At 44.6% G+C, this 21,910-nt stretch overlaps 1 protein-coding gene and 3 non-coding genes across 5 annotated transcripts; all 4 read left to right on the top strand.

Annotated features, from left to right (window-relative positions):
- Nucleotides 1-249: 249 nt before the first annotated feature.
- Nucleotides 250-20,373, top strand: LOC139564924 (importin subunit beta-1). Of its 2 annotated transcripts, none has more exons than XM_071384836.1 (22): nucleotides 250-588; nucleotides 1,652-1,710; nucleotides 5,107-5,289; nucleotides 5,530-5,730; nucleotides 5,968-6,120; nucleotides 6,390-6,458; nucleotides 6,570-6,659; nucleotides 6,980-7,090; nucleotides 7,499-7,600; nucleotides 9,128-9,352; nucleotides 12,552-12,743; nucleotides 13,227-13,357; nucleotides 13,846-13,993; nucleotides 14,253-14,324; nucleotides 14,743-14,887; nucleotides 15,742-15,824; nucleotides 16,149-16,256; nucleotides 16,573-16,716; nucleotides 17,090-17,195; nucleotides 17,662-17,776; nucleotides 18,293-18,454; nucleotides 18,852-20,373. In XM_071384836.1, coding segments are annotated over exons 1-22 (2,640 nt in total). In that variant the 5' UTR covers nucleotides 250-548; the 3' UTR covers nucleotides 18,853-20,373. The 2 variants fall into 2 exon arrangements, with proteins under 2 accessions (XP_071240937.1, XP_071240938.1); XM_071384837.1 differs by having other exon boundaries at nucleotides 6,390-6,449.
- LOC139565574 (small nucleolar RNA SNORA79) lies at nucleotides 15,901-16,044 on the top strand. The gene has a single exon (XR_011672940.1). It is a non-coding gene; the product is annotated as a small nucleolar RNA SNORA79 (small nucleolar RNA).
- Nucleotides 16,775-16,918, top strand: LOC139565575 (small nucleolar RNA SNORA79). Its single transcript, XR_011672941.1, has one exon. It is a non-coding gene; the product is annotated as a small nucleolar RNA SNORA79 (small nucleolar RNA).
- LOC139565576 (small nucleolar RNA SNORA79) lies at nucleotides 17,349-17,493 on the top strand. The gene has a single exon (XR_011672942.1). It is a non-coding gene; the product is annotated as a small nucleolar RNA SNORA79 (small nucleolar RNA).
- Nucleotides 20,374-21,910: the final 1,537 nt, after the last annotated feature.

Raw genomic sequence — 21,910 nt, forward strand, 5'->3', positions numbered from 1 at the left:
CCACTCCACATTTGGTTTTGAATTTATTGAGAAGTCAGATCATTTTATGGTTGATTAAGTACAGGACAGCAAAGTTACAACTTAGACAACAATTATACAACAGTTGGCTAATACTTTACCTATTTGAACAAGCGTCAAGTTTTGGTTAAAAATGAATATGTTTAAGGTCCAGAAAAGGTGTGCGCACATGAAAACGCGCTCGCGCGGAAGATAGGGAGGAGTTTTTTTTTTTTTTTCATAGAAGCGGCGCGTGATATCCTTCCGCGGGAGTCGAGCAAGGCCCTTTCCCTCCCGACAACACAGAATGAACAAGCGGCATTGCTGCTTAAACAATTTTTTTTTCAGGTTCCGCGTTTGGAAATAGCGCATATCCAGAGTAAACTAATCGGCTGGGGGATACTGGGCGTGTATGTTTTTCTCACCGGCTTTCATTGATTTATCCACGGTCTTGTTACTTTGGTTGAACACTGAAGAAATATAATCCGGGGTTGAGTTGTGCGCGGCAATCTAACTAGCTAGCGACTTCTGTGTAGAGTGGTTGGGACAGAATGGAGCTGATAACAATCCTCGAAAAAACTGTCTCTCCAGGTGATTATACAGCTCCATATACTTATCTTTAACATTTGCCATGTGAAGAGTTTAGGCCCAGCAACTTCACATATCTGTATTTGATAACGCTAACGGTGAAAGTTAAATCAGAAAAAGGGAGGAGGAAATGCCTAGCAGTAGGCTAGCTAGGCTGCTAATGTTACGGCCTACTCACTCTGCGGATGCGGCGTTTGTGGTGAATTCGCTAACATGCTAACTTTTAGCACTGTTAATAGTTCAATCTGGGCGGCATTGACAGAGCTGCCAGTTGTCAAAATGTATTATCCGTTGAAAAAGTTGTCACCCACGTAGTTGGTCATTTTGATGTGATATTTTTACTGGTTTGATACGTATTGTTACCTATCAATTAACTTGGCTAACTAGCCATTCATGTGCAACTAAATCGGCCCTGCCTTGCACGCCCGCTAACTTTAAAGATTACTATCTAAGTACTATAACTAGCATGTGCATGATGTGCCGATGTGAAAAAAAATAGATAAGGCCTGGACTCGATCATGTAAACCTTATTAGGTCGTAAACGCTAGCTAGTGAAGTAAACACTTGTGCATTGCCCGTGGTGATGTAACATGTAGAGCGAACTACGTTAGCTAAATAGTTTAATACGAGTTGGTTAGCTCGATGGCTAACTTAATCGTTGGCCTCTAGTAGCTATCCGCTAGTGAGCATAGCATCCCCGGTAGCCAGCGTGTTGCATGACATGGGTCACCTATCTAACTAGTAAGGCTTGATAAATTGTCTATTTAATTTAACTAGTTAACGAACTAATCTCGCATCAGGAAACGTACACCCACAATTTCCCAAGTAGATTTCCCAATTATCGCAGTAGCAGTGAATGTGATTACTGGTGCGCACTGTACATACTAGCTAATGTTAGCTAGGTAATCGTGGTAGCCTAGCTAGCTAATCGTTCTAGCTAGCCAGGCAATGTAGGAATTGCAGATGCATGCTAACAGAACTTTGCTGCTTCATGTTGTAGCTAACTAACAAGTGCAGTAGCTATTCACATAGTATAACGCTCACATTTTTTCCCTCGCCCCCTCAGATCGAAATGAACTGGAGGCGGCACAGAAGTTTCTGGAGCAGGCGGCAATTGAAAATTTGGTTTGTATAACTACAAATTTTATCAGTCCAGACGGATAATATATTCCGGTCACATTCAGGTCTGGCGCCAGAAACACAGGGCATGAGCGCATTGAATTGAATTGCCGGCGTTTTCAACTGGGCCCTTTCTCCATCGCAACATTATGGCAGCAGCGTCACACACCTCAGCTTTCGCGAATGAATGGAGACCTAGCATTAACCCACGTTAGCTAGCTAGCACACCAGCTACACCATTGTTGGATTCCAGTGCCTTGGCATGATCACTTGGAACTAACAAAATTTCGATAAATTCGCGTTTTCAGCGATTTTTTTATTCATTCAGATTAATTTCACTTGAGCAGTATAACCCCGGCATCGAAAAATGAGTTCACTGATAGTGATGGATCACTAGCGGGGCGGATTACCCTGTTTTGATATGGACACATGTGGCTAACATGTTGTAATCTTATAGCTGCATTTGGTTCCATATGCTATTCATGTAACTAATAGTTAACCGGAAAGCTGCCTGATAGGCTTTTACTAGTGAGCAAGAGCACTCCTCCCCCCTGACAGATGTCCATTGCATTTTTTGGAGTAGAAAGTGAAAGAGGGTGTAGCTAGCTGGCTAGAGAAGAGGAAGTAAGGCGTGATATAGGCATCTGTCATTGAACTACATTTTTGCATAGCTATTTAGCTTTGAAATATGAGTCAGCTTGTGTGTATGCACTCTGTTTTTTGACGAAACATTTATGCTATGTTAATTATTTTGGGCAGTGGCAGATCCCCATAGAAAAAGCTAGTTTATGAAAGGTGTGCAGGGCTCATTTGAACGGATGTGGCATGGTACCTACATCTGCCACCTAACGTTTCTCATGCTAGACTCTATATTGTGCATGTTACGTACAAGTTATATATTCTGCAGAGTAGTCAAAAGCTAAACATCGATTGTGTAATCTCCCATTTTATTTGGCCACACGTCCTTATGTAGCTTTTCAAGTCAAAATAATAGCGATATATATATTGCATTTTAGTCATTTAGCAGACACACTCATCCATAGCGACATACAGGAGCAGCTACAGTTATGTGCCTTGCTCAATGGCATATTGGTAGATGTGTTTTTGTTTTTTTACCTAGTCGCCTCAGGGAATCGAACCAGCGAACTTTCGGTTACTGGCCCAACACTCTTAACCGCAAGGTACCTCAAAGGTCTATGGCTTTGTTTGCTGGACTGTGCAGCTCTGTTAATGATCAGTCACATAATTGGCTAGGCACATCAAAAACTATGAAGGGAGTTTGACCCAAATCAGTAGTCAGAAGATGTCATGGTACAAGTGTTGCTAAATGGCCTTCTTTTGTGGTGCCCTCTTGTCCTACATTATCATTAAAGACCACGAGTATACAGTTACTTCCGTGAAGTATTCAGAGCCCCTGGCTTTTTTTCACATTATGTTATAGCTTTGTTTTTCTCTCTCAGCAATTTACATACAATACCCCATAATGACAAAGCAAAAACAGGTTTCTAGACATTTTTGCTAATTTATTAAAAAAAAAATGAAATCACATTTGTAAGTATTCAGACCCTTTACTCAGTACTTTGTTAAAGCAGCCGTGGCAGCAATTACAGCTTCAAGTCTTCTTGGGTATGACGTGACAAGCTTGGCACACCTGTATTTGGGGAGTTTCTCCCATTCTTCTCTGCAGATCCTCTCAAGCTCTGTCAGGTTGGATGGGGAGTGTTGCAGCACAGCTATTTCCAGGTCTCTCCAGAGATGTTTGTTCAGGTTCAAGTCTTGGCTCTGGCTGGACCACTCAAGGATATGCAGAGAGAGACTTGTCCCAAAGCCACTCCTGCATTGTCTTGGCTGTGTACTTATGGTCATTGTCCTGTTGGAAGGTGAACCTTCGCCCCAGCGCTCCTGAGTGCTCTGGAGCAGGTTTTCATCAATTGTCTCTCTACTGCTCTGTTCATCTTTCCCTCGATCCTGAGTAGTGTCCCAGTCCCTGCTGAAAAACATCCCCACAGCATGATGCTGCCACCACCATGCTTCACTGTAGGGATGTTGCCTGGTTTCCTCCAGATGTGAGGCTTGGCATTCAGGCCAAAGAGTTGAATCTTGGTTTCATCAGACCAGAGAATCTTGTTTCTCATGATCTTAGAGCCCTTTAGGTGCCTTTTGGCAAACTCCAAGCGGGCTGTCATGTACCGTTGACTGAGGAGTGGCTTCCGTCTGGTCACTACCATAAAGGCTTGATTGGTGGAGTGCTGCAGAGATGATAGTCCTTCTGGAAGGTTCTCCCATCTACACAGAGGAACTCTAGAGCTTGTCAGAGTGACCATCGGGTTCTTCGTCACCTCCCTGACCGATGCCCTTCTCCCGCGATTGCTCGGTTTAGCCGGGCGGCCAGCTCTAGGAAGAGTCTTGGTGGTTCCAAACTTCTTCCATTTTAAGATTGATGGAGGCCATTGTGTTCTTGGGGACCGTCAATGCTGCCGACATTTTTTTGGTACCCTTCCCCAGATCTGTGCCTCGACACAATCCTGTCTCGGAGCTCTATGGACAATTCCTTCGACCTCATGGCTTGGTTTTTGCACTGACATGCACTGTCAACTGTGGGACCTTATATAGACAGGTGTGTCCCTTTCCAAATCATGTCCAATCATTTGAATTTACCACAGGTGGACTCTAATCAAGTTGTAGAAACATCTCAAGGATGATCAATGGAAACAGGATGCACCTGAGCTCAATTTCGAGTCTTGTAGCAAAGGGTCTGAATACTTATGTACATAAGGTATTTCTGTTTATTTTTAAATTTGCAAAAATAACCTGTTTTCGGTTTGTCATTATGGGGTATTGCTACGGATATCTTTTTATTTAATCCATTTTAGAATAAGGCTGTAATGTAAGAAAATGTGGGAAAAGTCATGTGTTCTGAATACTTTCCCAAAGGCACTGTATATGTGAAACAGAGACCTAAACAACTCACCAGGACTTGTATGAATTTAGCAGTTTGTTGTTTTGGTTACACAAACGCATTAGATCTGATTTAAAACCACCACACATGGATCAAAAGAGATTTGTGGAGCCCGCTGCTGGCACTCACTGACTGCAGCATGAATGGACTTTAGTGTCTACTGAATTTAGTGTCAATTGTTTTGCTGTTGCATACAAACCTGCTCCGTCATGTCTGTTGATTGATTACTAGCCTCCTACATCCTTCAGTTGCTGAATGTAACTGTTGAACATTGTTCAGAATCACTGCAGTGAAATCTTACTCATGCCTGGGACTTAAGGACTGTGGTGATGACCATTTTTGTTTTTCTTTACCTGTGTTTTACTAAACCACTGCCGTCTTATGGTCGGATTTTGTAGAAATACATTTTAAAAACTCTCCCCACCCACTCTCCCTTTCTCCAGCCCACGTTCCTGGTGGAGCTCTCCAAGGTGCTCGCCAACCCTGGCAACACCCAGGTGGCTCGCGTGGCCGCAGGGCTGCAGGTGAAGAACTCACTCACCTCCAAAGACCCGGACGTGAAGACACGCTACCAGCAGAGATGGCTTGCCATCGACGCCAACGCCCGGAGGGAGATCAAGAACTTTGTAAGGAGAAACTCCTCTTCCACCTCTTAGTGCAGATTTATTTATACTTTCTAGCTTCAGTTGGCTAGAACTGAAAAAATTATTTTCCCTCAGAAACCTACCTTGCCAAATGACTAATTTGACAAAAGCCCTTGGCTCCTATAAGAACCTATGTCCTCCGTCTCACTTGGCTTCACCCAGCAAAATGCACCAGTTGATTCACCTCTAACCCCCCCCCCCCTTCCTTTCACTCCTCTCCAGGTTCTGCAGACCCTGGGCACGGAGACGTACCGGCCCAGCTCGGCCTCCCAGTGCGTGGCTGGCATTGCCTGCGCAGAGATCCCCGTCACCCAGTGGCCCGAGCTCATTCCCCAGCTGGTGGCCAATGTGACGGACCCCAGCAGCACTGAGCACATGAAGGAGTCCACCCTGGAGGCCATTGGATACATCTGCCAGGACATAGTGAGTGCCCCTGGCACACACACTTGCTCACATGAGGATACAGTGGTTATAACCTCAATCTATCTACTGTAATATGAAACTTGTGACATTGTGTCCTCAATTACAATTGCACAAAGACAAGATTCCAAAATCGAACCTAGACTACATTTTTGTTTTTTTGTTTTCCAATGCATGTTTCGCTGCAGAGCAGACGTAACTTCCATGAACAACTGTCTTCTCTCCTCCCCTGTACTGTAGGACCCTGAGCAGCTGCAGGACAACGCCAACCAGATCCTGACAGCAATCATCCAGGGCATGAGGAAGGAGGAGCCCAGCAACAACGTCAAGCTGGCTGCCACCAACGCGCTGCTCAACTCACTGGAGTTCACCAAAGCCAACTTTGACAAAGAGGTGTGTTTGTGTCTCCTGCCCCGCCCTGCCTGTGTCCCACTATATTAGTGTTTAAGTTCCTCCTTTGTTGCATGATGTGACCCCAGAAATGGACAAATCTGAGCTTGTTTATCGACTTCACTATCTGGTCTGTGATGAGAAATCATGCACCACGCTGAACATGTGATGGATAACCCCTACCACAATATCTGAGACCTGCACACAAGGTTGGGTTTTGAATGATTTTTCTATGGGCCTGTCATAACAGTGAATGGGTTTGTGTTTTCCAGACGGAGAGGCACTTTATAATGCAGGTCGTCTGCGAGGCCACACAGTGCCCAGACACCAGAGTGAGTATCGTGAGTTTCTCTTTTCTATTTAAAACCTTTTTTGGCACATTTATTCATGCTTTCAGCCAATAATCATATTCTTAACCAATGTTGGTGAAATGCAATGTCTGTCTCCCACAGGTACGAGTGGCTGCCTTACAGAACTTGGTGAAGATAATGTCTTTGTATTATCAGTACATGGAAACGTACATGGGCCCAGCACTGTTTGCGGTAAGCACCCCCATGCAGCAACTTGGTCTTGCTCTGTTGTCTTTAGATGTGCTTCTATTTATTTCTGAAGAACTTAAGGCAGAACTCCAAACCAAGGTCTTGATGAACCTTATCAGTTACTGATATTGTAGCGTCGCTTGTTGACCTCTGGGTTGTGATGAGAAATAATGCACGACGCTGTAACGCCTGATGTGTAACTCTTACGACAATATCTGAGACCTGCACGGACACCGAGGCCAGTAGTCCGTATCAAGGACGCTCCTTTAAAATGAACATCCTGACCCCTCCCTTTGGTCTGTCCTCTCCCTCCCCCCTAACAGATCACAATAGAAGCCATGAAAAGTGACATTGATGAAGTTGCCTTACAAGGAATCGAGTTCTGGTCGAACGTGTGCGACGAGGAGATGGATTTGGCCATTGAAGCGACTGAGGTGAGCCCCCCCACACGCACTTTCAAATGTTTTTAACTCGAGTAACTAAACACAAGGCAACACTGCAGCGTACGAATGTAAATGTACACACGGTTTATATATTATAACACCAGAAAGGGTCACAGTTAGCCGTGTTGCTGAGTGACGATATAGCTCACCTGTCTGGTCTGTGTTGAGAAATCATGCACCACGCTGAACATGTGATGGATAACCCCTACCACAATATCTGAGACCTTCATCTACCTTGTTATTTTGTTATCACACCATTAGTCAGCCATTAAGCTGACACCCTTACCTTGAGGGTGTTTATTTTAGACGCAAAATAAATACAACGGAGAGTTGCACAACAACAAAAAGGCAAATGTTCCTCTAAGTTTGGTACATCTCTCTCTCTCTCTCTCTCCCCAGGCATCGGAGCAGGGCCGGCCCCCGGAGCACACCAGCAAGTTCTATGCTAAAGGAGCCTTGCAATACCTGGTGCCCATCCTCACCCAGACACTCACCAAACAGGTACCCAAGAGAAGAGCCCGCGGCAGTCATTTTACACCTCGTTATCCTCTTCGTTACACGTTAGGGCACAGATTTGAAGGACACAATTCAAGTGAAGCGTCTGTGCACACCACACATTTCAGTCTGCAGTTTTTAGTGTTGAACACAAGGCAAGATTCCTTGCAGTTCACAGCCCAGCCTAGCTAGCACGGTCCACACACAATTCTAAGTGAAACAATGTTAATGAGGTTGGCGGAGGGAGAAATCGACCAAACAGATTTGGATTAATGTGAAGCATGTGAAAAATGCTAGCCACAGGGTGTTGAAACCTTACCCGGACAGGGTAAGCCAGCCAGTGGAAGTGAAGGCATCCCCAGCCAGTTTGTCCTTGGAGAGCAGGGCAGCGGTGGTGACTCTACATGATTTAATGTCAGCCAGAGACACTAAAACGTCTGTCGATAATACCTTTATAGCCTAGAATGATCCTGTAGAGTGAGACAGAACCTGATTGATAAGGATATGGGTGAATCATTTCCTGGTATTAAAATCTCTGTACAAAACTAATGCATCTAGCTGGCAGAATCCTTAATCTTGAGATTCAATTAAGATTCTACCTCCTAGAAAACCTGTCTGGTCTGTGATGAGAAATCATGCACCACGCTGAACATGTGATGGATAACCCCTACCACAATATCTGAGACCTGCAGACATGTATTTTTAATTTAACCTTTATTTAACTAGGCAAGTCAGTTGAGAACTAATTCCTATTTACAATCACGGCCGAAGCCTGGCCGACGCTGGGCCAATTGTGCGCCGCCCTATGGGACTCCCAATCGCGGCCGGTTGTGATACAGCCTGGATTTGAACCAATGTGTCTGTAGTGACCCGTCTAGCACTGAGATGCAGTGCCTTAGACCGCTGCGCCACTCGGGAGCCCGTATTAAGGGGGGGGGGGGGGTGGCTCTTCACCCATCCAGGCGCCACCATTTTGTGTGTCATACCACATACAAAATAGTTGATAGTCCCCCAGGAAGACTGTGTTCTACTGCTACCACCCATTCTATAATAAGTACAAGTGTACCAAGTGAAGTCCAGCAGGGAGGTGAGGATTTCTGTACGTGCCACCCCAGTCTATCTATTAGGGGCTTTAATGAGACACTGTACTTGTCTAGCTGAATTTGTGTGTCCCATTTGGTCTGTCCTTTGTGTTGATATCTGTTATTTTGTGTGTCCTTTTGTGCAGAATGTCCTTGTTGATATGCAATAGGTACCTGTTCATGTAAATGTATGCTTTTTCCTTTGGGTCTCCTTCCCCTCTACACAATCGGGTCATTTCTCCCGGCATACCTTTTTTATGTAAATGTATTTCCTCTCACTTCTCCTATGTGCAAGTCCAGTATAGATTCCTTTCATACTTCTCCTTCCCTCCACCCCCCCGTCTATGTTCCTCTGTCAATAGACATTGGTTTTATCCCTCCCTTTTCTCGATGTTATAACGTGTCATGTAAATGCGTCTCCTCTCATTCACCCCTCTCGCTTCCTCCTCAGGACGAGAACGACGACGACGACGACTGGAACCCGTGCAAGGCGGCGGGCGTGTGCCTGATGCTGCTGGCCACGTGCTGCGAGGACGACGTGGTGCCTCACGTGTTGCCCTTCATCAAGGAGCACATCAAGCACCCCGACTGGCGCTACCGCGACGCCTCCGTCATGGCGTTCGGCTCCATCCTAGAGGGGCCCGAGCTCAATCAGCTCAAACCCCTCGTCATCCAGGTGACTAGCTTCACCACATGTAGACATGAAGACAAATCAACATATTCTTGTAACGGTTTCGCTCGGTTCTTTCTAATTAGCCTAACAATTATGACACACCCCTCACTATTGTCATTGCTTGCATTAATTGCAGTCTTTGTCTACATAACCTGGTTCAAGTATTCATGACATTACCCTGAAGAAGGCAGTGATGCCGAAACGTCGGTTTACCCAATAAATGACTGGGCGTTTTTATATATATATTGTGCAACAATTTTTTAAATATCTTAGTTTATTCGTTGTTAGTCAGCACCTCTGCACAAAATACTTTTCTCTGGGTGTGCGCCAGGTCATGCTTTTTATTAGACATGAAGACATGACATAAACGGAACGCCACCATATTATGATCTCAACCTGCAGCTAACATATCAGATAGGAGAGGAGTCTTGACTATCTGTTAGGAAATTCTTGGCATAGTGTTGATGGGATGTTTGGCTCTTTTGACAGACTCGGATCTTGTCGACTCGTTCAGTCAAAAGAACGACTCGTTCGACTCCTTTTGTTCATTTGAGTCAGTAATGCCCAGAGCACGCAGGACCCCCGACCGGTGAACGACTCGTTCGACTCCTTTTGTTCATTTGAGTCAGTAATGCCCAGAGCACGCAGGACCCCCGACCGGTGAACGACTCGTTCGACTCCTTTTGTTCATTTGAGTCAGTAATGCCCAGAGCACGCAGGACCCCCGACCGGTGAACGACAAACTGAAAACTCGAGTCATGATTCCACAAGCCTCTTGAACACATCTCGTTCACCATAGGGAGCATATTGGAGCTGTCATTTGTGATTGAGACATGTGAAACTCTGCTTTAAACGATGTACATTTGTTGATTGCTAGGGGCACAAATAAGATTATTTTTTTTATTCATTTGAAACGAGGTAAGGTTGTGGCTCCAACCGGACGAGATTGTGAACGACTCTTGGTGGAATGCATACCTTTAATGTCTCCCGTGAGGGTGACGAGCACAATGTTCAAACTGCAGCCCCCAGAATGATTAATTGTTGAGTTTGTTGAGCAGAGGCTCTGGTTCCAAAAAAAAACGGCGTCAATGACATTCAATAATCAATTGATTGCAGTCATTCTTGCACCATGCGATCAATTATCGGCTGTAAACATGTATTTTTCTTCTCGTTGCTTATGATCTATTTCCCTGTGCGCGTATGACCGATGGTTGGTGGTCGGAGCACGTCTCTAGAGTGTGTATTGATCTTGCTGTAGGTAGGACTCACTGCGGCCAGTACTAGCAGGTCAAAACGAAAGACTAAAATGAACCAGTCACTCATGTGGAACAAATCATGCGTCTCGAGTCAGTAAAAATAGTTGTTTAAAAAGAACGAATCGTTCGCTAACTGCACATCGCTAAGGCATGGCCCAACCAGCTCAAACCCCTTGTCATGCAGGTCACTACACCAGTTACCGCTGTATACTGATACTACCGATTTTTCCCAAGGGGAAGTTTCGGTGGAGTTTCACAGCAGCATAGACTAACATGCATACTTAACAATCCACCGTCTGATGGGTGTGTCGAGCAAGGAAGAGAATTGCTTGTGGCCAAGTAGAAATGTATCTGTTGTAAAGGTCATTATCTCTAGGCTGCAAGCATTTCTCAGTTTCCTTGTGTTGCACGCCCATCAGATAAAGCATAGTCTTTTCTGTGTGTTCTTAAACTCCCTTATGGTTAATAATGAAGCGATCTGCAAGTTTCAGTTAATTTTTAGATGAACCACAATCTACCGTAAGTTGTTTCCAGGGTGATTGGGTATTTACAGACGTGTGCATTCACAAGTAGGGTGGACTGGAGAGGCTGTTGAGGCGGTATCAGCTGAACCACTATGTTCTTTCGTGGCTGTGTGTATGGCTACGTCTCAAATGTTTGTTTTACTCCATGTGTAACTATGTGTTGTTGTATGTGTCGAACTGCTTTGCTTTATCTTGGCCAGGTCGCAATTGTAAATGAGAACGTGTTCTCAATTTGCCTACCTGGTTAAATAAAGGTTAAATAAAATAAAATAAAATAAATAAAATGGCTCCCTATTTGGTGCACTACTTTCTACCCTGGACACAAGTAATGCGTTATGTAGGGAATAGGGTGCCATTTGGGATACAGACTATGCCCCAATCCTTGACCCCCCCCCCAAGCCCTATTGAACTGTGAACTGAAGTGGGTGCTTATCTCAGAGTGAGCTGGTGATAAGCTTGTGTAAGTGTCCATAATCAGAGATAAAACCTGTCATTCACTAGGCACCAAATTCAAAAGAACTGACACGGGACTACCTGACGTTTATATAAAATCTTGTTTCCGTTGTAAAACGGAAATATGTGAATCTAATAAGGCAGTATCGAACCTTGTATCTGGTCGGTGATGAAAAAGATTGTACTCAAGAACCTTGACAACCCTGATGTTTAAATAGGATTTATCTGATACCTGCACAGACCAGTTCAGTAAAGCTGGATTTAGGCATACTCTGTAGTAGTTATGGGGGGGAAATCGACAAGTTACACATCGGAATATTGTTTTTGATAACTCGTGTCGTTTTGACGATATCGCAATATATTTTGCGCTAGTTGGCTGTTCCTGCACCAAAATTCCTGTTTTTCCTTCATAGCTTGTTCATCTTTTTATGTAGGAATGACTGAAACTAATTTTCTCATGGCTCTCTTGTCCATCTGCAGCAGACATATGTTGAACAATATGTTTGGAACATCGAATCACAATAAATTCGCACTATCGAATCGCAAATACATTTAGATTCTTAATACTTAACGTATCGTGAGGTCCCTGGCAATTCCCAGCCCTACTCTGTAGAGACTCTGTGACAATCCCTGGTGGCCCCTTTCCCTATTTGTCATATTTGACAGACGCTACTGTTGTAAAATCTTGTCCACTGCCCTCCCTTTCCAGCCTATGCCTCTCACTACACCTGAATACTGCTGTTATATTAACAGTACCTTCCTTTCTCCGCCCATCCATGCCGGTCTGTTTACTCTTGAACCATGGTTAACAGTACTTAATGAATAAAGGATCATTTATTACATTTCTATAGCGCTTTTCATAGAATCTCAACGCTCTTAAATGGGGAGACGTCATGTGTTGTCGTCCCCCCCTGCTCATTGATACTACTGGGGTTAATGACCAATCTGCTGTTGTTTCTCCCCTCCCAGGCAATGCCCACGCTGATTGAGCTGATGAAGGACCCCAGTGTTGTGGTGAGGGACACCACGGCCTGGACGGTGGGCAGGATCTGTGAGCTGCTGCCGGAGGCGGCCATCAACGAGGTGTACCTGGCCCCTCTGCTGCAGTGTCTCATCGAGGGCCTGGGGGCCGAGCCACGCGTCGCATCCAACGTCTGCTGGGTGAGACAAGCTAGAGCCGCTTTTTGATTTATTTTACCCTTTTTAAAAACGCAATTCGACAACACGTGGATACAATGCATTTAAAATTGAGGATAACGGCGATCGTTGAATAGCTTATTTCCATTGTGGGCCTCCACCACACATGCAGCAGTAGTACTTTGTTAATCCCACAGATAAGGATTTCATCACCACAAGCATCAATGATATACTGCACACACAGTACAAAGACACTTGCTCATTTACAATGGATGCCTTAGATCTGTCCACCCCACTCGAGTGAAATATGTTGCATCAAAGTATCTGTAGTTGAGAGAGATACCTGTCTGTGACGGGAGATCATGCACCACACTGAATATGTGCTGGATAACCCCTACCACAGTATCTGAGACCTGCTAAAGACATTTTGTTTTTTTAAGGACCAAAAATAATGATTCATGGTTTTCATATGAATGCCCTTCTCCCTCCTTTCCCTCCCTCCCTCAGGCCTTCTCCAGCCTGGCGGAAGCCGCGTACGAAGCCACAGATGCAGCGGAGGACCAGGAGGAGCCTGCCACGTACTGCCTCTCCTCCTCCTTCGAGCTCATCGTCCAGAAACTCCTAGAAACTACAGACAGGTAGGCAGGACAGGGGGATGGAACGTCACCTTCTATTGTCAGGACTGTAGAGGTTTAGAAACCTCAACTTTGCAGGTCAAACTAGACATTTTGTCTGGAGGATTTCTGGAGTTAGCTGGAGAGTAACTCTGGTCTGTGATGAGAAATCATGCACCACGCTGAACATGTGATGGATAACCCTTACCACAATATCTGAGGCCTTCAATGACAAAAATGCATTTGGAGATGTAGAATGGCGTTAAAATCTACTTCCACAGGAAATCCTTTGACGCCCTTAGCTGTACATATGCTTTTGAAGGCTGTGAGTCTCTTATCCAGTCTCGTCATCCTAGATCGTTCAGGTTTATGTATTTAAATGCATCAATTTTCTTTGCTAAGAATTGCACACATTTCTGTATCATATAAAATGCAAGTAATATATTGTTTTCCTGATGCATAGTAATGATTTTAAGTGAAATAAATCAATGTTTTCCCTCTGTGTCCACCAGGCCGGACGGTCACCAGAACAACCTGCGTAGCGCGGCCTACGAGGCCCTGATGGAGATTGTGAAGAACAGCGCCAAGGACTGCTACCCAGCCGTGCAGAAGACCACCCTGGTCATCATGGAACGCCTGCAGCAGGTCCTGCAGATGGAGGTGGGTCCCAACAGAGAGAGGAGGGATGGGAGAGAGCGATAAATTGGGGGGGGGGGGGGTAAAAAGGGGGAAACCTTTTTGGTCTGTGATGAGAAATCATGTACTCACTACTCTGAAAAGCTCTGATGTTTACTTAAGGATTTATCTGAGACCTACTTTAAACTATTAGACATTATGCTTGGTGTCTTTTCTGTATTGAATAAACTCCTATTGAAGGAACTGTTGATTTCATGTGCTCTCTCTCTCTCTCTCTCCTCAGTCTCACATCCAGAGCACGTCGGACAGAATTCAGTTCAACGACCTCCAGTCTCTACTGTGTGCCACCCTGCAGGTGAGACGAGCTGACTTCATTCAGTTTGACCCTCAAACTATTTCAACCTCCCCGAACTAGAGGTAGAAGAAGAATACCTAGGGTGTTCCATGGATATATTTAGCGGTCTTGAGTATTTTAAAGCCTTAGGAAAAAAGTGATACACATTTTTAGTACCTGTCTGATCTGTGACGAGATCGTGTACTGAAAACCCCGATGACACCAATAGGAAGAATCTGAGACCTGCACAGACAAGATCTAAAATGTACTAGGAAAGGAGAAGGCTTTATGAGGAAAGGTGCCGTAGACGGACACCCAGCCAGGAAACTACTTCTGGGTTGGAGTTCTCCTTTCCCGCTTCTCATCACAGTAGCTAAACAACGTTTCAGTTAGCCTTTGCTATGTTAGGTTAACCCTTTCCCTCCCCACTTCTCTATAGAATGTGCTGAGGAAGGTGCAGCACCAGGACGCGTTGCAGATCTCAGACGTGGTGATGGCCTCCCTGCTCAGAATGTTCCAGAACACCGCCGGCTCCGGGGGCGTACAGGAGGATGCGCTCATGGCCGTCTCAACCTTGGTGGAAGGTAAGCCATTTAAAAAGGTCACACTGTGGTGGATGGGTAAATTTAACGTTTTTATTTTTTGATAGGTCACACACACACACACACAGGGTTTTCTACTCACACCCTCCACCCACTTTAGTAGGATGGATTATGTTTATGTGAATCTAAGCAGTTAAACCTCATATCTGGTCTGTGATGAGAAATCTTGTACTCAAAACCCTGAAAACCCTGATGTTTAATAGGATTTATCTGAGACCTGTTTCCAGCTGCTTGGTCAATGTGAAACTGATTTCCACGCTTCTTACAGTATGTATATGGTGTGTCACATGTTATGGCAGTGGGCAGAGTATGGCATTAGTCATGTAAAAACATTACTCTGCTTATCTTAATCGCTGTAAGGTCACAATCAAAGTAAACATAAGCCAGTTAAAACGGCTCTGAAAACCAGGTGTCTTTCGAAAGATTAGGGTGTATATAAACGGCTTAATCGGTGCATGTGCTAGCACCAGCAACTCAAGCCTCCATCTTTTGCGCGAGTGAAGTGAGTTTGGACCAACTGAAAGTTTGAATCTTAGAAATAGTTTTCACATACAAACTTTATATCTCCGAACTCAGAATCAAATAGGCTTTCCAAAAATGACATGGTCGCTATGGTAATGTTTATTTTGATTGAAGAATTTCTGCATTTATCAAAGTGCAGGTAGACTGATTTTTAGATATGTCCATATAAACAGGATTATTAGGGAAATTGTTCTTTTTGCAAAGCATTTAAACAATTAAATCGAATTGTCATTCATTTTGACTATTCACAATAATTGTGTGCATGTAACCATATTCAATGTTGTTCTGTAATGTCTTCTATGTTTCCTCCTCAGTTTTGGGTGCTGACTTTCAGAAATACATGGATGCCTTTAAACCCTTCCTGGGAATTGGACTGAAGAATTATGCAGAATATCAAGTGGGTTCTATGATTTTTCAAGGATTATATTCATATTAATCTCTTAAAGTAAAAAAACAAGATTTCTCCCTTCCACTGACGACTGTTCCTCTCGCTGCTCTGAGCTGTGGCAGCTGGGATTTTAGGTCGTCACAGAGTAAAGCAGGGTCTATTTCACCCAGTGTTCATGAGGTAGCAGGGCTGCCATTATCTACACTGGACTTTGCGGGACCCCACACTTGAAATGCACTGATTTAGTAGCGAAGTACCCTCTAGTAATGCTTGCTGTGAGAGTCAACACTCAATTATTTCACCTAGCTACACCACTCGCCCTCCCTCCCTCAGGTGTGTCTGGCCGCGGTGGGCCTGGTGTGTGACCTGTGCCGAGCCCTGATGTCCAACATCCTGCCTTACTGCGACGAGATCATGCAGCTCCTGCTGGAGAACCTGGGGGTGAGTTGCACTTTAGTTTCTGCCAGCTGTGTTGGTAATGCCAAGGCTACCGTTATCAATACTGGAATGTACAGGACCATACATTTTGAGTCTTATTGCAAATTTACAGCCTCTGTTTTATTGATCGGTTACTTTGTAGACGCGTGTAAATGCCTTGGCGTCAAGCTGACCGTAGACACAACAACAACAACTAAAGATTATTGGGAAGAAAAGGGTTATGATTCCAGCTCTTTGTTCATATGGGTTAGGTTAAGTCTTGTAGATACTCATAGTTTTTCACCTGTACTGACTAAGGGCGTGTGTGTTTCCCCTGCAGAATGAGAATGTGCACCGGTCAGTGAAGCCTCAGATCCTGTCAGCGTTTGGAGACATTGCCCTGGCCATCGGAGGGGAGTTCAAGAAGTACCTGGAGATCGTCCTGGACACGCTGCAGCAGGCGTCGCAGGCACAAGTCGACAAGGTAGAACAGATGGACATGCACTGTTACCACATTGGCATCCCCTTGTTTCGTTTGACCCTGACGCCTGTTCCTCTCGCTGCTCTGAGCTGTGGCAGCTGGGATTTTAGGTCGTCACAGAGTAACGCAGGGTCTATTTCACCCAGTGTTCATGAGGTAGCAGGGCTGCCATTATCTACACTGGACTTTGCGGGACCCCACAAGTTTCTTCCCTGAGCATTTCTGTTGAATCTTGTTAAGCTTGCCTCTTCCGGAGTTTGTTAGGGATATTAGTATTATATTGGTCAATAGATAACAATGACAGTTGCGCTCCTCGATGCGGTCTGTCCTCCGTCCCTCTAATCTGCTGTGTGTTTTGGTTCCTTCCACCTGGCAGACGGACTATGACATGGTGGACTATCTGAACGAGCTGCGGGAGGGCTGTCTGGAGGCCTACACTGGCATCATCCAGGGCCTGAAGGGAGACCAGGAGAACGTGCACCGTGAGTCCGCCATCCTCCCACTGTCGTAACTAATCTACAGATTTTGTGGATCTAGTATTTTGGTGTTTTGCCGACTATGGTATTGTGTCTTGAGGTGCCAAATGTACGATTTTCCTGCACTAGTGTTTACAGTAGACTGAGAAGTCCTTCCACTGACGCCTGTTCCTCTCGCTGCTCTGAGCTGTGGCAGCTGGGATTTTAAGGTCGTCACAGAGTAACTCAGGGTCTATTTCACCCAGTGTTCATGAGGTAGCAGGGCTGCCATTGTCTACACTGGACTTTGCGGGACCCCACACTTGCACATTGTGGCACACTGAAAATGCCACTTTTCCTAACACGCATCCTTAATCACCTCTTCGTCAGAATTATGGCAACTTTGAGTGAATATTGGGCATCTGTCACCTGTCTTAATTCTCATAATTGCGCTGAACATGGTCTTCGTTGCATCGTTCTGTCCTACCTGTAGCTGACGTGATGCTGGTGCAGCCCAGAGTGGAGTTCATCCTGTCCTTCATCCATCACATCGCTGAAGACGAGGACCACTCTGACGGCGTGGTGGCAAACGCCGCCGGACTTATAGGGTAAGGCAACTAGGATTATCTCCGTGGTAGTGACGCTTGCTTTGTGGATCACAATAATACTGAAGATGCTTTTGACATCGCATAAAAAATGTTAGGGGCAGCTTGGGCTAAGATGCATGGAGGAGGGCAGGTGATCTCAAGGCATGAAAGACACTTCATGATGAATTCTGATTCATGAATTTGGATTTTTTTTGTTTTACATTTTTGTTGATCTAAGGAAAGCCTGTCTGGTCTGTGAGATCTTGTACTCAAAACCCTGATGTTTTAATAGCGTTTATCTGAAACCTGCACAGACCCAGTCAGTAAGAGACTTGAAAAGGAGTTGTTTGAGGTAGCAGGCCTCTAGATCGAAGTCGTGTTTCCAGCGACTTGATCAATGTAAAACAGTTTCCTCCGCTTCCCTTTGCAGTATGTAAATAGTAATGTTCCTGTGACGTGCTTAGTTTTTCCCTTTCCCTCCCCTGTGACGTAAAATGTCCTACATGTGGTCCGACTCTCCCTCTTTTCTCTCCTCAGTGACCTGTGCACGGCCTTTGGGAAGGACGTGATGAAGCTGGTGGAGCTGCGGCCCCTCATCAACGACCTGCTGACGGAGGGCCGGAGGTCCAAGACCACCAAGACCAAGACGCTGGCCACATGGGCCACCAAGGAGCTGCGCAAGCTCAAGAGCCAGGCCTGGTGAGTTACTGACCTAATGCCCTACTGACTGACAGTCACCCCTACAGCACCTCTGGGGCATCACAAAACAGCAAGGGAATAGCTAAGGGATAAAAAAAAACTATGTACAGTTTGAAAGTTAATGTTGCATTGGGAGATACTTATTCAGGAAGTGCTAGTCTTGTCCATTTTTTAAATTTCATTATGGAGATGGTGTGAAATTGTAACCATTAGTGATTTCATGAAAGAGCGTGTATAGAGCGTGTAACTTGGTGACCAATTCTGATATCTATAAAGTCACCAGAATTTCACTGGAGCAGCCGAATGAGAGGGATCACTCTATGAGCATGGAGCACGTGAACACAGGACTTTGGCTCCTTCGGCTAATAAGCTTTTCTTCCTCTTTTCCCCTCTACAGATTTCATGCTGGTTGGGGATAAGATGGACAACAATGAAAACGCCCCACTGGAATTTCTTCTGTCTTTTGCGTCGTGTCCGAGTTAAAGCAGAAGTGAAGCGTGCGCTGAGATGAGTGTCTGAGAATGTGTGAGTGAGAGCGAGAGTGAGCGAGGATCGACGTCACACCACCTTCTGAGTACAATTCCAGCAGTTGCCGGGAGACCAGCAGCGCCCCACCCCTGAACCTCCACCACCACTTCCTTAGCCACCCCCGCCCCCCTCTTCTAAGGCCACCTGTGGACTGATTCTGACTTGACAAGGACTCCACACAAAAACGTGGATCACTGTAGCCGGCTAGTTCTAGAACTCTTCTGAAAAAAAAAAACTAATATTAGTCTACAACAGGATCACCAGAGCAGAGAAATAAAACTGCCAAAATGTGGTTTCTTTTGAGGGAAAATACAAACAAAACATGACACGAAAGAACGCGACTATTTTGCTCTTTGACCGATCTGTGGAAGACTTACTTTTTCCCTTGTCATTTTTTGGGGGGTTCCTTCAAGCACTATATGCTTGTGGACTTGGTCAATTTTACGCAAACGTGAACTGAACCGGAATCTGAAAAATACAAACTTTTGGGGTGTTAGAAATGCGCCTAAAGGATCACTGCTGGAGTTGAAGGAAGATGAAACGAGGGGGACGAGCAGGCGGTCTCCACCCCCCTCGTCTCCTACTTCTAGCCTCTCTGATATCCCCCAGCCTGCCCCTGCACGGAGCCCCCACAGCAATGCAGGGGTGGAGCTAGCTGACCAGCCTGGATGATGAAGTGTGTGTCTGTGAGGGAGGGGATTCACCGTCTCTACACCCCCCCCCCCCCCTGGTTATTTCAAATAAATAATAAAGCTTGACGCAAATTCAGTAAGATATATTTCTGATGCTGTTTGGGAGAGGGCAGTGGGGGCTCGGTAGATTACTTATTGGCAGCACTTGAGTGAATTGGCAAGAAGGTGTTTATTTCCTGCAAGAGAATCACTGACAAATGTTCACTGTTTCAATTTTTTTTTATTTTAATGGCATCAGTTGTTTCTCTTCATTTTCAGTGTGGGCTTCTAGATAAACAGACCCTTTCTTGCCAGCCCTGTTAACAAGAATTGGTGAGGATTTATGCGTTGAGTGCATCAGGATCAATCAAGGCTAAGGGAACACTTCCAAAATAACTACAATTACACTTTGACATCTCCTTAGTGTTAAGATGAGCAAGGAGTAGAAAACGAGTGCCAAATTTAGACTACTCGTCATAGGGTAAAATACAACAAGCAAACACACACTTGCCTAAAGCATGCCGTTCAGAAATAAATCTATTGAACTACATGCTGAACTAGTGAATTGGGTTGTTTCAGTTCCCATTTGTTGGTTTCTTGCTGCACTTAGTTGGAAAAGGGTCACTCACCAAGCTGTTAAAATGAGAATCGACTACGTTTGTACAAGGTTATATTTTTCCATTGCTATGAAAAGAAACAATAAAATGATATCAAACATTCCCCAAGCAGTTCTGGTACTTTGGTCTGTATTTTCTTTTGTTTCTTGCAAATGTTTGTAATGCACTGTGATGACTTCAGTTTCCATGGCAACACTAGGTTGGTGAGAGATCCCCCAGAAACTTCCAGAAAATGTATCTTTCTATATTGGCATAATCAATCGGGTTCAATTTAACTTGTCTTCACTGTTTTGTACTGTTTACGTTCTCCAATGCATAAGTGTTGGATATGAGGCGTTTTCCATTTGATTTGAGATTTTGGATATTTTTTGCAGTGACTTTGGTCCTCACACCACTTTGGATTGTGTAACATTGTCCTCATGGGCTTGGCTATTTACACCATGTCATGTGTTGAAATGATATTAAGAATTGCAACTTGAATATAGAATTGTGAACATTAAGACAACCTGCTTTTTTTCTTAATTTCCAACCTAGTAAACTAATAAAAATCTATATTGTACTTAATACTGTAACTTTTCAATGTTCTTCTGTAAATGGCTGTCACTTGTGCCTGCTGACCCTTATACCCTTGCATTGTGTGTGTGTGTAGAATAATGATCTCTTGCTTAAAAGGAAAGTCAGCGAACCATAATTACTCTTGTCCCTCCAGAAATTAATGTGACAGGATGATACATTTTTCAAGTGCCAGTAATGCACAATTGTCATTTTATTCACCATATAGTGCACTACTTCTGAACAGGGACCATAGACAAAGTACATTTGATCTGAGCAGAATTTGAAATTGCTGCTATGTTAGAAGTTGACCCAAACCACAGATGTGTTTAATTACCTGATGTCCAATCCTAAGGATAATGGGAAATAAACATGGAAGTGCAGTATACTGTCAACTACCATATACAATATATTATCAGGTATCGGGTCACCTCTAGTGCCCACCTGACTGAACTGCAGGCGTTGGTTTTATTTTCCCACAACTCAATTTAAATGTTGAAACGGTACTGTGCTGTCTCATAAACCTGCCATGCTGATTTAGACAGAAATGTGACTCCTTATAAATGGGTGAAATGCAGAACTCGGCTCATTGTGAAGGCTACATTTGCTAAGAGAGATACAATGCATCTGAATAGCACAGTGAAATAAGAAACTGGGTGGTTAATTTATACTTGACCATGAAGAGCGTGATGACATCTGGGATGAGCAGAGCAGCAACTGATGACGTTGTACACAGTCACCTAAAAAGCTCGAGGACCACGGTCACAAAGAGCACACACTAAGTAAAAAAATCTAAGAAACTGTTAAAATTTCATCTTGAAAGTAGTGCTTTGTTCCAAAGGAGAGAGAGAGTGCAGGCAAGCGTTTTACGGAAGTAGAAGAGCGAGGAGGGGGGTGGGGTTTATGTGTGACTGAACCAGAATCTAGGGGCTTTTGGTGTCCTTTCTACTTCAGGAAGCGTTCAGGGCATGGGCAGAGACAAATATCTATTATATTGACCAGATACTCAAGTGGCCGTTCTAAAAATGAAAAGGAATGCCCTCAAAAATGGAAGGCAGAGGAGGCAAGCTCAGGTGGGACCATTCTAG

The sequence above is a fragment of the Salvelinus alpinus genome, chromosome 36 (genome assembly GCF_045679555.1).
Source record: "Salvelinus alpinus chromosome 36, SLU_Salpinus.1, whole genome shotgun sequence".
NCBI classification, from domain to species: Eukaryota; Metazoa; Chordata; class Actinopteri; order Salmoniformes; family Salmonidae; genus Salvelinus; species Salvelinus alpinus.